The sequence below is a fragment of the Rhodnius prolixus genome, unplaced genomic scaffold, assembly GCF_049639745.1.
Source record: "Rhodnius prolixus isolate KJV_2025 unplaced genomic scaffold, Rpr scaffold_12, whole genome shotgun sequence".
NCBI lineage: Eukaryota > Metazoa > Arthropoda > Insecta > Hemiptera > Reduviidae > Rhodnius > Rhodnius prolixus.
The window spans coordinates 16,959,013-16,974,829 of record NW_027411635.1 but is presented as its reverse complement, the minus strand read 5'-3'; the positions used below and the strand labels follow the sequence as shown (position 1 = coordinate 16,974,829).

Sequence of the window (15,817 nt, the reverse complement as noted above, 5' to 3'; positions counted from 1 at the left end):
TTCGCGTAATTATTATTATAATTACCTGGAGCTTTTTCAGTACTGCCGGTCTCCGGACAGTGTTCTCTCGTTACAGACAACACTGTCCATCACCGGACAGTGAGCTGTAAGAAACTGTGTTAGTCAACAACTTTTATTTGAAACACTTCTTTAGGAATGTTCGATTATGATACTGAAATTTTAGTTTTGAATCCAAAAACTTTTATTGGTTAGAACCAATAAGTTTTACATTTAAATAAAACTTGTTATAATGAAAACAAATCAAACAAGATTCCAAAGCTAAAGACAGTTTCTTTAGAAAATGAATCGTGTGTCAGAAGAAATTGAAGGAAAGAGCAATTAACAACAATAAATCCAATTCCAAATAATTTTGTGCCGAGTTGCAGTTAATAACCCCAGATCCTTTTACAATTGGAGCGGCCGACCTGGAATACATGTTCTGTAAGATATCTTTCCGCTTGACTTGTGCCCCACTGAGTTCTAAGTGTAGTCTTAGAGATAGACTACTCTAGATAAAAAGAATATATTTACCTGACCTTAGTAGTTGGTTAAACAAAATAAGAAAATAATACAGCAGGATAAAAAAAAAAGAAGCAAGTCCAGAATAATTAATATGCTTCCGCGTAGGAAAATTCTGTTGGTAACGTGGCAATACGCTTGCACATGCAAATAAAAATTGTGCATCTGTTTATTCGTGCGTAATTATACAATACATACATGTGTCGATTTAGCTCATATTACTGAGGAGTAAGAAGGTAAGAACATGCGGATTTTCGATTTGGATTTTTCAATACTTTTCCTCGTATTAGTAATGGGTAAAAGTAAAAATCATCGCTTTTTAGATTACTATTTCCTTTTAGACTTCTTAATTTTATTCTTTTACTTTATTCCCATCAGCGCTACCTTGAAATTCGAGTGGTGGGGTAAGATTTGAAAGGGATTAGGGTATGTTCAGAAAAAGTATAAAACTTAGGTAATTATTTCAAGAACACTCATGCCAACAACAGTTTTCTATAGCAATAATTTACTACTTACTATTGAGGTTTCTGTTTTCTGACTCGAAGTTTACATCCTTCGCACATGTACTAATCAGAGGGCAAGTTACAAGGAAATTTAGCTTCATTCTACATTTTTTACCATTTGAAGGACCAGAATCTGAGATGTACCTTTGTAAGTAAGGAAGAAGAAAAAGTAGCAGTAAAGAATTAATAGACATTGTCATCTATTATGTCTTGAAGGATTCTGATCATTTTTAATAAGCCTTGCTGGAGAACCTGCACCTACCCCCGCCCATAATGTCGAACGCTATTTCTGCGGTCTGATACAACAAGCTCTTTCGGAAGGATACAACAAGCTCCGAAGCAGTTGAGAGACCTGTTAAACATACGTATAATAGTTCTGTTTGACAACTACAATTACTTTATTTAAATACATATGCTTCAAAATTTCCAATTAATCTTTTTTTAAGAACTTTTATTAAAAATAACTATTCAATTCCTTAGAAGTATAAATGTTGTTTTTTATTCTATTTTTTTCGCCTGTAAGCTCTGTATAAGATTTCGTTGTCCACTACAGCTGGTTATGGTCTAGGGATGACAAATGATTTCACCATTTTTGTTACACGCCCCGTCCAGAGCTTGAAATCAGAACAATCTTAACATTCGCTCGAAATATTCATCGCTACAATCGATATCTGTTATTCAATTTTCGACCACACTGAAACCTCCTACGCTATTACAACTTTACAACCTTAGAAGTACCTTACCTACTTGTGTATTTGAATTAAAATCTTTGTATACAATGTTTATGGTCTAGGGATGACAAATGATTTCACCATTTTTGTTACACGCCCCGTCCAGAGCTTGAAATCAGAACAATCTTAACATTCGCTCGAAATATTCATCGCTACAATCGATATCTGTTATTCAATTTTCGACCACACTGAAACCTCCTACGCTATTACAACTTTACAACCTTAGAAGTACCTTACCTACTTGTGTATTTGAATTAAAATCTTTGTATACAATGTTTGTAGTGAAAAAGAACTCTTTCTGTTATGTTTATGGTAACTGCCTTCTATTGTTTAACTAGTCGTTAATCTAGTCTTTACAGATTTTAGTTTTTTAAATAGTTCTATTAAGTCCTTTCCCCAAGTTAAGACAAAAATGGGTGAAAAGATTATAAATGTGGCAGCTGTAGATGGTAAGTCGTTCAGGATACCGATACTGGAAGGAACTACTGTCGAAGAAGTTGTAATCATTATTTGCCAGAGGTACGAAATCAAACCAGTATTACGCCACTTATTTGCTTTTCGATTCGACAATCAACATTGGTGTGCCCTGAACTCACATTTGTGGCATTTTTCATACACTAATTTTGAATTCAGAATCAGATATCGAGTTCCAAATTTAAGCATTCTGTTGGAAAAAGATGTAAAAGCTTTCGACTATTACTTTTTCCAAGTGCGAGACGATATTCTTAAAAGCCGCATTGGTGATATCAGGTATTTATATAACCTTATGGTTTTTGTTTTAAGATTTGTAATAACCAATCGTTATTATTTTTTGAGAAAAAATTGCCAATTGCCACTGATTTTTCTTCTATTTTGACGGGATGTTCTACACTGCGGACTTTAATTGTACCCTCAGAAAGTAAAACCCTGATTGTACCCCCAATAATAAAATAACTTACTTAGGTTGGAAGGAGAAAAATGGAAGCTGGCGGCAAGGTTGACTCCCTGGAGTCAACTAGCCTTATAGGGCACCCACAAAAATGTAACCCACCACCACCTTTTTTGCCTTTTCAAAATAATTTGAATAAAGTTTAGAATTAAATGATCAGACATTAATTTTTGAATTTAATCCTGGTGCTGACAACACGAAATATGAGACCCCTATCTAACTTATGAACACCACGTACTTGCTGAACTCAAATTGCTGATTCTCGCTGTGCATTGAAAAAATAGAGTCATGTTTAACAGGAATATGTGGTGACTTTGTAGCTAGAATACTCCTTGTTTTCTAAGGATGACTGATTAAACTCGTTTTTCTGTGTGTTCGTTTTATTGCTGCCATTTCCTAATCTTTAGGCAGTAAGAATCAGTTCAAATTGTTTCTAGTTACGAAAAACACAAAGATGAGCTGATGGGTTTGGGAGTGACAGATATGTACAGAGCTATGCTGCAAACAGGCAAAACTAAGGAGAATATGGTTAACGACTACAAGAAATTTATTCCAAAAGAAGTTTTAAAACATCATAAATTTTTTGTTAAGAAACCAATAAATGATTCTCTTCAAAAAATTGAAAGGTAATATAAATTAAACTATTGACACTATGAAAATGAAACAAACAAAAAGTAAGTTACAAATGAATAAAATAATGGCAATTAAAGAATATTTTTAAATGCTAACATAAAAATTAATTAAGTGGAATAAGGTACTCTCATGCTAAAATATGTTGTCTATTTAAACAGCTTTCAGTAAAATACATTTTATAAGTGACTTCTTCGTAGGTTAATTAATTTTTTACATTATAGAAAATTTGTGATCACCTACATTTGTAATCAGATAAAGAATAATTAGCTGTATTTCTACGTTGCTTTCGAATTTTCGCGTTATATAGTATATATATATATATGTATAATAGTAATGTATTATATACAGGGTGTTCAGCATAAGACTACTGTTACTTTGGGAGGCGATTCTGGCCATCATTTGCAACAAAAAAATCCATATAAACTATTGCTCGATTCGGCTCCGTTTTATAAATATTTTTAATTTTATGTTTTTTCAAGTACTACTACTTTTTAGCAAACAGTTGTCTATATTTCTCAAACTATTAAAGCTACAGCAATTTCAATAAGCTCGATGCCCAGAATCACCTCCCGAAGTAACGGTAGTCTTATGCTGAACACCCTGTTATATTACCACAAACTGATAATAACTTTAAGATTTGATAAGGGGGTATTCAATTTATCTCCTCCTCCAGCAAAATCAAGTCAACAAACTACTAAACACTTCTTGGAAACACGGTTTATGAAACTTGCTAATAGAAATAGGTAACCAAATTATTCTTGTAAAACGCTTAAAAATTAGAAGAAACGAAAAAAAGTATTTGTAAAGGTGATTGTAAATTCGTGCTTTTTTGTTTTGTTTTTTTTGTTTATACATTTAATAAGGCTGGGCATTCATCGTGAGCTGAACGTGAAACAGAGTTATCTTGAACAGTTTGAGGAAATGGCTCCAAATTACATGTCTGAGGAATTTGATGCCCAAATAGCAGAAGCTACCGCTTTAAAGACTGTGCTAATTTGTGTTAACCCATTTCACCGGGAATTTCCCGGCATTCAGTACATATACAGAGGAAAAAAAGAAGTAAGTATAAGTAGATCTTTATTGATTACTAATTAATGTTGAACTTCTTATTTTTTATTTATTTATTTTAACTTTATAAAAATAAAATCTACCGTACCATGCTTGTATTTTATAACTCTGTACGGTGCTTTAACGTGGTTCACTAAATTTGTGAAGGCACATGCATACATAAATGCCTCTTTCGAGCAGGAGATTAAGTAAAACATTTGGTGTGTAGCACGACATATAGTTTTTTTCGTACAATACTGATTGGCGAATGTTTAAAAGTTCAATTTGTGCTCGCTACAATAAATGTGGGTTTAGAGTTGTATTACGGTTGGACTTACGATTATCAAAGAACAACCGCCAGAGCGCTCTTTCTTCTCAGTGCTGAAGTTGTAATGAAAATTTAAACTTTCACCTCATCCATTATCCAACTTTCAGTTTGATTGTTTAAAATAAAGCAGTTAAGCTTATTGTCGGGCAACAACTGATCTGAACATCTTCATCATATTTAAATTTTTTTTTTTTTAAATCGGGTACTTGAAAAAAGCATTGAGAAATATCAAATTGGAAAATTTACCCGAAAACGGTAAATACTTTCTCTTTTCAGCTTAGTGTTTCTGATTGTGAGGTCATTTTTGAGAGGAGCATGAGTACCCGAGTTTCTGGAAAACCCCATAAGTGTTGATGGCTGTATGGTAAAAACCAATGGGGGAAAAAAATGGTTCATTTACGCAATTGGAATAAGATCAATGGAACCCGTAGCTGTTTTTTTTTTATGGTGAAAAGCGCAGAATGTGAATAAAGAAGATTGTGAGATCAACTTTTTTCAGTCATCTGATTTACTTAATGGTTGTACTAATCCCAATAAAATCATTAAAATCGTATGCGAGAAAGTAGCAATATACTAAAACAAATGCAAAAAAGTTGTTCAGTAAGTCGCTCTTAATAAAAGTTACAGTTACCGTCAGAATAAACTCATAGTGAATAACAGAACTTGGTTGGTAAGTTTGTAGAGAAGTTAAATTCTCTACCTGCGAATCCGATTGAAAATTTCTTTGAAGATGGTCGAAATACGAAACTGGCCAGAGTTAAAAACCGCAAGCATGTTTTGGTGGATAAAATATACGATATTACTTAGCTTTGGCGGAATTATATATCAATATTTACATTTATTTAACCATGTTTAGCTTTTTTTACTCAGCAATTTTATTACAACTGATTTTATGCTTCTTTTTTTTTCTTTATTAGTGGCATCACTTGTGCTCATTTGAAGACTTGTGTTGTATATCACTGCACAAAGATGAAGGAACAGCGGAAATATCGCGTCGTACAGGCATTCCTCTGTATATTACCTTTGCTTCCAATAATTCAATGGTATCTTTCGTGACTTTGGTCGACGGTTACTATCGGTTATCGGTTAAATGGACTTTCAATCTCTGTCGTGATTTTTTAACACCATCATTACACACTCTACATCTACTCAAGTGTCATGGCCCAGTCGGGTATACTTATTTCTGTTGCTTTATATACATTTATTTTATTATTAATGCCTAATCCATAGTTTTAATTTATTGTATTGTGTTTTCATGTCAGAGGAAAATTCTCTTATGCGAAATTAGTACAGAAAAGGGATAACAAACCAGGTTGTTTTATTCTAAGGGAGTGCGAAATTTCTTACAACGTTTATTACCTAGACGCCTGCAATGAGGTCAGGTAATGTAAATAAAATGTGTAAAACACTAACGCCATTTCTATTGTGTTTTTCAAAAGTTTTATCATTAATATTTTCTTTAAACTTCGATATTTTACTAGATGCTAGTTGGCTGATGTTTTACGCGTTCACTAAACATAATAATACTGTACTTAAGAAAGAAGCATAGCGTGCCAGCACAACCAGAATTCCATCAAAAGTGATATTTGTCTTGACAAAATTCAAATAAAAGTAACCAGCTAACTATTAGTGCCTTCTGGGCTGTCATAATAACTCATTAATTCCCGACTAAAATCTACCATCACTAGACAGACACCAATGATTTTCCTAGTTTATAGGGATTACTAACATATCTAATAAGAAAATGTTAGTTTCCTTAGACCATCTTTTTACTCCCTCATTGCCATATTATGTTTTTGTTGGGGAAATACATTCGATAGTTTATCTTGATTTTGTGAGCGTTCCTTGATCAGAACCAAATAAAAGTTGTTGATTTCATTACTTAGAAGATTCTTTTTTTCCAGTGTTTTTACATCTTGTTGCCTTATGGTGTGTCCATGTTTACCAACAATTATTTAATCTCAAAGCTGTTGAAAAAACAATGTTTTTAATTTTTCTTGAGTTATAAAAGGGAAAATTGATGATTGCTAATCTTGAAACACAATTCATGCTTATTTACTATCTTTTTTTTTTTTTTGCTATGGTAATTCTACGTATTTTCTTTTATTAAATTTGCTATATGGCCATTTCTCATAGCCAGATCCTGTTAGTGCTATTTTCTCTTCCTTGTTTTCATACTTCTGGGCATGTCAGTTTCACTTCTGGTTTTCCTTTCCTAAATTGCCGTTCTTCTAATAGCCTGAGACATTCCACATTGTACACATTGGGTCTGCAGAGGTGTTTAACACATAGAGTGCAACTATTTAGTTTTAATTTATTTAAAATTATAATTAAAATTTAATGAATTAACTTTTTTTTTAGAAAAATAATCACATATAAAGTTGAACACAGAGGAGAAGGGCATTTCTGGTTTAGTGCCGATAGTCGGACATATGAGTCATTACAAGAGCTTATTTTGAAGCATCGTTCAGTAAATAGTTCTGTACCACTTTTGGAGTGCATACCACCTTCTGAATATGGTAAAGTATGTTATTGACATGATCTTTTAATTCTGTGAATTAAATAAATTTCTGTTTTGGAGGACCGGGTCATTAAATTTTATTTTCTAAAATACTTTTATTCTTTTCCATTAATAATTAATTCCTTTTATTGTAGATGAAACTAATCTCTTACTATGTCGGATACAATTTAAAAATTCAAGAGCCAAAGATATGGTTAAAAATTATGAATACTATAATTCAGATGGCACGAGTGGACCATCTCAAGTGATTCACATTAATCGACTACAGAAATATTCTGGTAATAGTGTAATTACAATACATTCTGGAAACGTGTAAAACATTTTCGTTCTCGATGTCCATGAGATAATCTTTAAAATTTTCATCAGGAAAACTGTATGATGGGAGGTATGGGTGCACTCAGGTACATAAATTTGTTTGGCGAATTTCCGAACATGCTAAAATGGATGTTGCATTAAAATTTCTTAAACCAGCTTATAGAGAGAAATATTTGAAAGTAAGTTTTCTTTTTAAGTATCTAATTTCATCACAAGTTTTGAATCATTTAAAAAGTTGTTTTAAATGAAAAAATATCTGAGGGACTTTTTTTCTGAAATAATGTCAATATGGAAAAAGTAACAAAGTTTTTCTGATGTTATTGGTTTTAACAACTCAATGCAAATAACGAAGAGTAAGTTAGTTGCCTCTCTGGTATTCTGATATTTTTTCAGTGCTTTAAATTTGGCATAATGTTATGAAGCTGACAGGACCATACATACGTTTTTCTGACGTGGCATTTTGGAGGGCTGCTTAGTTTTACTTGCTAAGGCAAGTTAAATGATCGGTCCAAAACAAACCCAGTGTCAAATCAGTAAGAGTTAAAATTAAGGTTGACAATAAAAGTTAGTAATTCTAGAACCACTTCGATGTGTAATTTTTTTTATTATTATTGGTTTAGCAGAAATGTTACTTTCTAAGGTTTTTTTTTAAAATAGCATATTTACGAAATAAACGTGGGCTTCTTTACTTTTATGTAAATAATTAGTTTTCGAGGGGTTCTGGGCGAAAATGATGTTATTTACTGTAGAACTTCGAAAATCGTGTGAGTTTTTTCACCATTTATTGTTTTTCAAATTTTCATTGATGCTATCCGTGATAATCAATCGACGATAATCTATTGATGAAAATAAATGATAATCCATTGATCATTTAAACAGGAATTTCTTAACGTTGCGGGTAAATGGGCAGATGTGAGATCTGGAGCAATCGTTCGGCTACTGGGCGTAACTTTGTCTCCATTTGCAGCAATCGTAACGGAGTTTTTTCCAATAGGCCCGTTAGATTCATATCTTCAAAGGAATAAAAAGACTTTACAAGAGGTTGACCTAGTAGAAGCGGCTACAAACATTGCAAATGCTGTTTGGCATCTGGTAGGTGCATATATATTTATTTTTATTCACTAAGTTTACTTAAATCTGGTTACGAAAGATAGTGCTTCCAGTATAAAAAGCTTTTGTTTGCATTTTAGGAAGGTGAAGGTATTGTGCATGGCTATATAAGAGCGCATAAGATTTTGGTGGCATCACACACAGAAAGTAAATTCTCTGTACGTCTGGCCGATCCAGGAATACACATTAGTTACACTGAGCATGAGTAAGTCAGTCTTGTACGTAATTTTTGTCAATATACTGGAGCATAAAAAAATGATCATTTTTTTAACTTCAAAGATCCATAGACTCTTAAACCTAATGACATAAATGTAATCATAGAATCTGTCGCGAGTTTCCCTTCACATTACGTATCGTCAAATCATCAGTTCAATCTTGAGTTGTTTTATGATTTCATGAAAGCATCGTACAAAATGTTGGTAATTTTACTTAGTTACTAAAAAATACATTTCATTTCTGCCGAGGAAATATGTTATCTCATGTACTTATATCTAGGTGACATGTAAGAAAGCCTTTACTGGAGAATTTCTGAAACAGTTGGTCAGAGGTGGGATCGCGGTTAATTGGCATTGCCAAGTGGACCAAGTTAATAATTTGAGAAAATTTCAGTCTTTTTCTGGAACTAGGAAGGAGTGATGCATCACGAATTCGTTCCAGATTGTTTTCTCGATAATTCCTACTCTTTTTTTTAGCAACAATTAATTTGAAAGTCATATTGTGTTATTCAGCTTTCGTCAACCGCAAGCAAGTTTTGTTTTAGCAAGGGAACTCCGGGTTACAAAATTCTCATCAGTATAAGTTACGTTTCTTTTTTGCTTGTCCCATGGTGTCAAAATCCTATTTAACATCGTAAAGTAATTCCTAACGTTTATACCTACGATTAGCTAAACAAAAAAACCAGCTGCCCCTGACAAGGGGACAGATGCTGGGGTGGGCCAACTATAAGCAGACGCGTTCTTGATGGTGGCACTCATTCACCCAGAGCTGACGTTCGGCCGGTGGCACATTCCCTTATTCTGTTTAAGGAGACGCTACCTCGTTGATGTTAGTCTTTCACCATGAGGTGATGAACGGATTTGTCATTCACTATTATTAATATTGGGGTTTAATGATTAATATTTCACTAGTTATTAATGTTTCAGCCATCATTGGATCCCCCCAGAACATTATTCTAATCTTGAAAACGTGGCAAACTTTAGTTCAGCAGATGTTTGGGCACTTGGCACTACAATGTGGCAATTGTTTTCGTATGGTCAGCAACCATCTGTTGATTTTGACGTTAAAAATGTAAGTCAAGAAATTGATGATGAGCGTTATTACTATATTTTTAATTGCAGTTTATGTTCAAGTTGGATTTTTTTATGTTACAGTTTTATTTGACTGGTAGGCGTTTAGGAAAACCTCGTCATTGTGGAAATGAGGTGTACAATTTGATGGTTGAATGTTGGCATCAAGATCCTGACCAGCGTAAGAAGCCGCAAGCAGCAATGAGAGATATCAATCAACTTCTTTATCAAGGTTTAAGGAACATCTTATTTTTATAGTTTTATTTTAAGACATAACTAATTACGCTGGAAAAAATGGAATTTCTGGCAGGAGGATCTTGGCCATTAAAAATTTACTGTTGGGGCTGGGTGTCTTCAATCGCTTATTTTGGTTCTAGAATTTTTGCTGTCTGAGCTCTCTCTACCAATTCTTTTTTCTGCATTCTTAGCGGAGATTCGGAAATCTCGTGGATAGCAAAGTCTTGGCTTTTAATATTATGTTGCATTTCAACTTGTTTTATCACATCTTATACATAGTACCTTTGCGAAATACTGTAACGTTGTAATATATTTGTGCTCCAAACTTAACAATTATGCAAGAAGTTCGAAGTTAGAAGAAGTAATCGTCCATAATGACGTCTAGGTTAATCTAGGTTATTTAGGATTTTGCAAGTGTCGAAATATTTTTAATAATGTATGATTACTTTGTTGTTGAATCATTATTTTGTATGGGAAATACGAATATTGGATCATTTTCGTTTTTTATTTAAAAATAAAAAATCCCTTTCTTCGATATGAATATAATTAATTTCAAAAGCATTATTCCATTTTCATCTTAAACCTTCTTTTGTTGTAGTATTCAATTCACGTCGTATTCATCCGTACGCTGCTGCAAGACCAGTCCACGTAAATCAAGAAAAGGTCAATTTACAGATTAGTGGTATAGATAATTCTTCTGCATCATATTCTGGATCTTCTCAGTTAACTGCGTGTTAGTTATTTTTTAATTGTATTAGATAAAATATATTTTTCTCAATACAATGTTAAGCCTATTACTAATTTTAATTTGATGTTGTTTTGCAGCTTCTTATGTGGATGAAAACACTCATCACGATCCAGATGATATTGAAGATTCTTGCAAGGTGAGTTGAGCTATTTACTTATCGCTTATTTATCTTTATGTCTTGTCAATTGTAGAATAGAAATAAATTATCTTAAATTCAAAATGACATTTAACAATTCGAAAAATTTTAGTTTCAAATTATTACTTATTAAAATTAATTCTGTAATTAGGGTGGGAACCTAGAAGAACTATACAAACAAACTCAAACTAACAAAAGCTTTTTATTAAAAAGGTATTCGTTACACAAGAAAATGAAGAATGATGAGATTATTAATTTAATCAATATTACAAAATATGTCTGCATCGTTGCTTACAATCTGCTCAGTGCTTGTCTCATGCATTCAAAATAATATAAATATATAATATTATTTTTTAGGACCTAGGAAATAGTAGTCTGTCGACTTCACCAGAAATGTCTTCTCTGTTGAACTTTCACTACACGGAGGACACTTCTTTAGAAAGCATCTCAGTGCAGAGTATATTTGAATGTACAGATAACTTGAACGTGGTTCTTCAAGGTCTCATTGGTCAGGTAATTTTATTTTACTGTATCGTTATATTATATTGCCAATAAATTTCTTTGTCTGTTAGACCTTTGGTGTTCGTCCATTAGTACTTGTTCCAAAAAATTCTAATAAGAAATCTTTAGACACAACAGAAAGTCCTCGGCTTGAGATGGGTGTACGGTTTGACTTAGTTCTTTCCACATTTCCTGTTCCGCTCTTCCACTTTGCTGAGATAGATCTCAATAATATTGGAAGAAATATTATTCAACCTGCGAATCCTAGAGGAAATCCAAATCCTAGGAGAAAATTTCAATTTGTTGGATACTTTTAATATGACGGTGCAATGGTGTGAGCTGTAGTTTGCTGATCTATAAATCCAGGAACATATCAAGAGACATCTGTGATACATCTGTAAGATCTGCAGGCATTGAGGGAGTTTTGGGACTCTCAGGAATAAGGTTGTTTAGGATGTTAGTCTGGAGTATTCGTAAGATCCCCTAGTTCCTAAAGAAATGGATAGAAAACTTTCCTTCGCGAATTACTAACAATAAATACCTCACTAAACGAATTTTTAATGAACGGATTTATTTAACAGGCAGATCGCAATTGTACGTGAATGCTTGACGTTTAGGTGTTTAAACCAGATTTTTTGTTTGTTTTTATAGGGATTTTATGGTGAAGTCTACAAAGGATATTTAGAAGATAAAAATAGTACAGCAGAAGCACAGGTAGTTGCCGTTAAAAAACTGAAAACTAATCGCCCATCCTGTATGAAAGATTTTGAAAGAGAAATAGAAATTATGAAGGTAAAACCCTATTTCGACTATGGAATTTCAGTTTTAGAAATCTTCTTCTTATTGGTGAATTTAATTGTTGATTTTTATTCTAGAAACTTAAACACCCGAACATTGTAGAAATGAAAACTGTAATACAAGAGCCTGAAGTTCTACTTATTATGGAGTACGTGGAATATGGTTCGCTTAAATGTTACCTTTGTTCATATAAGGATTGGCTTACGCCTAACAATCATCTCCTCAAATATGCTGCTGATATTGCGAATGTAAATACAAGAAAATTCATATACTTCCTGATAATTAAATAATTTTTGAGCAACAGACAGTGCAAACATTTCATCATAAAAACTAACAATCACCGAATTCATATAACAAGAAATTTAGTGCATAATAAACTTCTCATTTAAGGTCTCTCTTAACCAAAAGGAAATGTTGAACAACATAGCATCTACAATATCTATTCAAAGATTCTGAATAAATTATTCTTAGAAAAAACTCGTATAAAGTGTTGCTTTATCTACCGTTGGTTTGTTTTGTTTAATTCTGAACATAATAATCTCTGCAGGGAATGGCTTACCTTGGTGAGAAAAATATCGTCCATAGAGACCTTGCAGCGAGAAATGTCCTGGTTGCAAATGAATTTTTAGTCAAAATATCAGATTTTGGTCTTGCTCAAGTGACTGAAGCCAGTTATTATATCATTAAAACACATCGGGAGCTTCCCATCAGATGGTATGTATTTTACTGGATTAATATTTGTATATCATTATCTCGGCAACAGTAAAAGACTCTTGGTTTCTTGCATAATTTACTCATTTTTTACTTTCTCTTTACTGCAACTAGGAAAAAGTACTGTAACGTGTTTAATTTTTGAAATTGACTTTTTCACCCGAAATACTCGTTTTCAGATCCTTGAATGAGAAAAAGTGGTTCTTAGAAAGTGAGTAGCATTAGTGTGTGAAAAATTGCAGAAAAAAATGAAATGCTTACTTTTTCAGACGGGCATTTCTTCCAAATACCGATCAGTTATCGTGGATGGAGGTGGATTGCTGACATATTTTCTCATTTAGGACATTAAATAAATTTTTCTTCCGTTATTAATAAGAAATACTGCGCCATGGAATGTATACTAATTTGAATCGCAGTACTTATCATTCTTCAATGCGTGATTTAGCTTATTTTCAGGAGAAAGTTTCTTAGTTTCGTATAACAGATTTTAGGCAACCAGTACCTTTCATTTCGTTTATTTTCTTCACCATTAAATCGTTACTAATTATTGAAGGTTATAAATCCAAGTGATAGCGAATTTGGCAAAACTATTAAAATTGCAGTAAGAGAAACTCATGTTAGGATTCAAACCAGAATTTTGTTTTTTAAACATTTTTCATGATTTTATAGGTATGCACCAGAATCTCTTCGAGATGGTAAATTTTCTGCTAGATCGGATGTCTGGTCATACGGAGTACTTTTGTTTGAAATGTTCTCCTACGGAGACGATCCAATAATTAGTTCAACGTCTGGTGATTCTACACAGTTGCTAGAACTGTTAGAAAGTGGGATTCGCCTGCCAAGGCCTGCCCAGTGTCCAGACTACGTTTACAGCGAATTGATGACCAAATGTTGGAGTACAACTGACAAAGAGAGACTAACATTTGCACAGATTATTGAAGTTATCAAAACATTGTCTCCTTCGTTAATCGACTGATTAATTTTTAAGTACTTTTGTTGTAATGAGAGGGTTTTACATTATTTTGATATTTGTTATACTGTATTTTATATAATTTAACAAACAATTATAATATCTGTTAATTTAAAACTTTGTTAAAGTAACGCTTAAATTAAAAAAAAAAACTTTTTAGCTGAAGCCTTTGCTCCACCTTTCTAGGCTTATTTGGTTTAAAGTGATATTTGTTAATTATTACTATAATGGGTGAGGATACACTAACTAATAATAAATAAATAGATTTTTTTTTATGAATTTAAAAAGAAGACAAAAAAAAATCACGTATGAAAGTGTTTAGAAACCATTTTAATCCATTTGCTGTGTAGTTATTTTATGATTTGCATGTTAAAGTTACTAAGAGTTGACTTTTTTATCTTTAAATTATCAATTTTTTGTTTTTAAATTCGTGTAAAAAAAAAAAAAAAATACCAGACCCCTACTTAATTTGTATGTCATTGCCTAAGAAAATAATCTGTTTTGATACCTCCTCTTTAGAAAAGGTGGCAGTCTTTGGCACGGGCTTCCATCGTAAACAAAACTTTAAACGCTAACCTGCAAAATCATGTTTTCCTATACTAGATATCATTTTCCCCATATTGACTGAATCTATTTTAATATTTTTGATCTTAAGAACGATTCTAGAACATGATTCTAGTTTGCTACTAAAGCTTCAAAGCTTGAAAAGAATTCATTTTTATTCTTTAGTGGGCTACAAGGGAATATTATTACAAAAATTAGAATCAATCTTATGTACCTTTCTTTAGACGTCTAAAGAAAATAAGTGGGTTAAAAAAATTTAAAATCGGTCGAAAGAAAGGAGAGAAAAAAATACACAATGTATTTAACAATGACATTTGGCAAAGTGTATTCTCCCCCTTTAAATTCTTATATAATAAAAAGGAAGCAAGAACCTTAAGTATAATTGCTGCTGTTACCAATATAGTGCCAATGTTGTTCACTAAATTTTGTTTCTTAATTTAATGTGAATATCGGGTGTTGTTAAAAAAAAAGCATCCATCTGCTGCATGTAAATGGCATTTCTGCCTAAATTTAAATTGCAAAGTTACTGTATGTATACTCTTATGTTTAGAATAGTGTTTCTTCTTAAAAGGAACACTGTACTTATTTCAGATATTGCCCTTGCCTTAGAAAGTGACTATTACCGCAATAGAACTGCTCTGTAACAAGTCTTAATATATTGGAAGTTTCCTCCAATAGCGCCACCACTAAAGCGGCTTTTATATTATTTATACAGTCCTCTACTTTCAGTTTATTTTTATTTTTTTAAGTCGCTTACTGTAGTTCAAAGAATTTTTTCAGCACAGCAGATGAAACTATCAATTTAACACGTAGAGCAGTCTAATTTTAGAAAGTCTATAACAGCACAATTACGGCACTAAATATTAATATTGCCTTCAGATATGTCTAAATTTAAGGCCTAGACAGTAATGCGCCAAATTCTTAGTGACCTTTATCTGCGCTCATGGTCCTATAAAATTCACTTTGGCAGCATACCAAAGGGAAACCTCACGCAACTATTGCTCAGCTCTAATTCAAGTACGTTTAAGATGTGATTATCCTGTTAAATAAAAATAATATTTTGTGTAATAGATATTTCTGTGTTTTTTATACAAAATTTACAATAAGTTACCGTTTTATAGAAGATGTATTTGTACATGATGTTTTCTAACTATAAATTGACATTTTATAAGGCATTATTTATATTGTTCTCTGGAAGTTTTCTAGGTTGTTACAAAAATTAAAGTGAATG

At 32.5% G+C, this 15,817-nt stretch overlaps 1 protein-coding gene across 1 annotated transcript; it reads left to right on the top strand.

Annotated features, from left to right (window-relative positions):
- The first annotated feature begins 2,032 nt into the window (after positions 1 to 2,032).
- hop (tyrosine-protein kinase hopscotch) lies at positions 2,033 to 14,166 on the top strand. The gene is made up of 19 exons (XM_074143671.1): positions 2,033 to 2,503; positions 3,119 to 3,307; positions 4,178 to 4,373; positions 5,607 to 5,860; positions 5,952 to 6,071; positions 7,051 to 7,208; positions 7,345 to 7,488; positions 7,577 to 7,704; positions 8,405 to 8,617; positions 8,716 to 8,840; positions 9,778 to 9,922; positions 10,006 to 10,153; positions 10,757 to 10,891; positions 10,984 to 11,042; positions 11,400 to 11,555; positions 12,195 to 12,335; positions 12,419 to 12,589; positions 12,889 to 13,055; positions 13,722 to 14,166. The coding sequence occupies exons 1-19, from the start codon at positions 2,166 to 2,168 to the stop codon at positions 14,026 to 14,028; spliced, it is 3,294 nt and encodes a 1,097-aa protein (XP_073999772.1). The 5' UTR covers positions 2,033 to 2,165; the 3' UTR covers positions 14,029 to 14,166.
- The last annotated feature ends 1,651 nt before the right edge of the window (positions 14,167 to 15,817 follow it).

Excerpts from the sequence above, each read along its gene's own strand:
- hop (XM_074143671.1), top strand. The coding sequence starts at position 2,166 with ATGGGTGAAAAGATTATAAATGTGGCAGCTGTAGATGGTAAGTCGTTC. Across the intron at positions 6,072-7,050 it reads GACGCCTGCAATGAGGTCAG|AAAAATAATCACATATAAAG; the intron begins GTAATGTAAATA and ends CTTTTTTTTTAG. Across the intron at positions 7,705-8,404 it reads ATAGAGAGAAATATTTGAAA|GAATTTCTTAACGTTGCGGG; the intron begins GTAAGTTTTCTT and ends TCATTTAAACAG.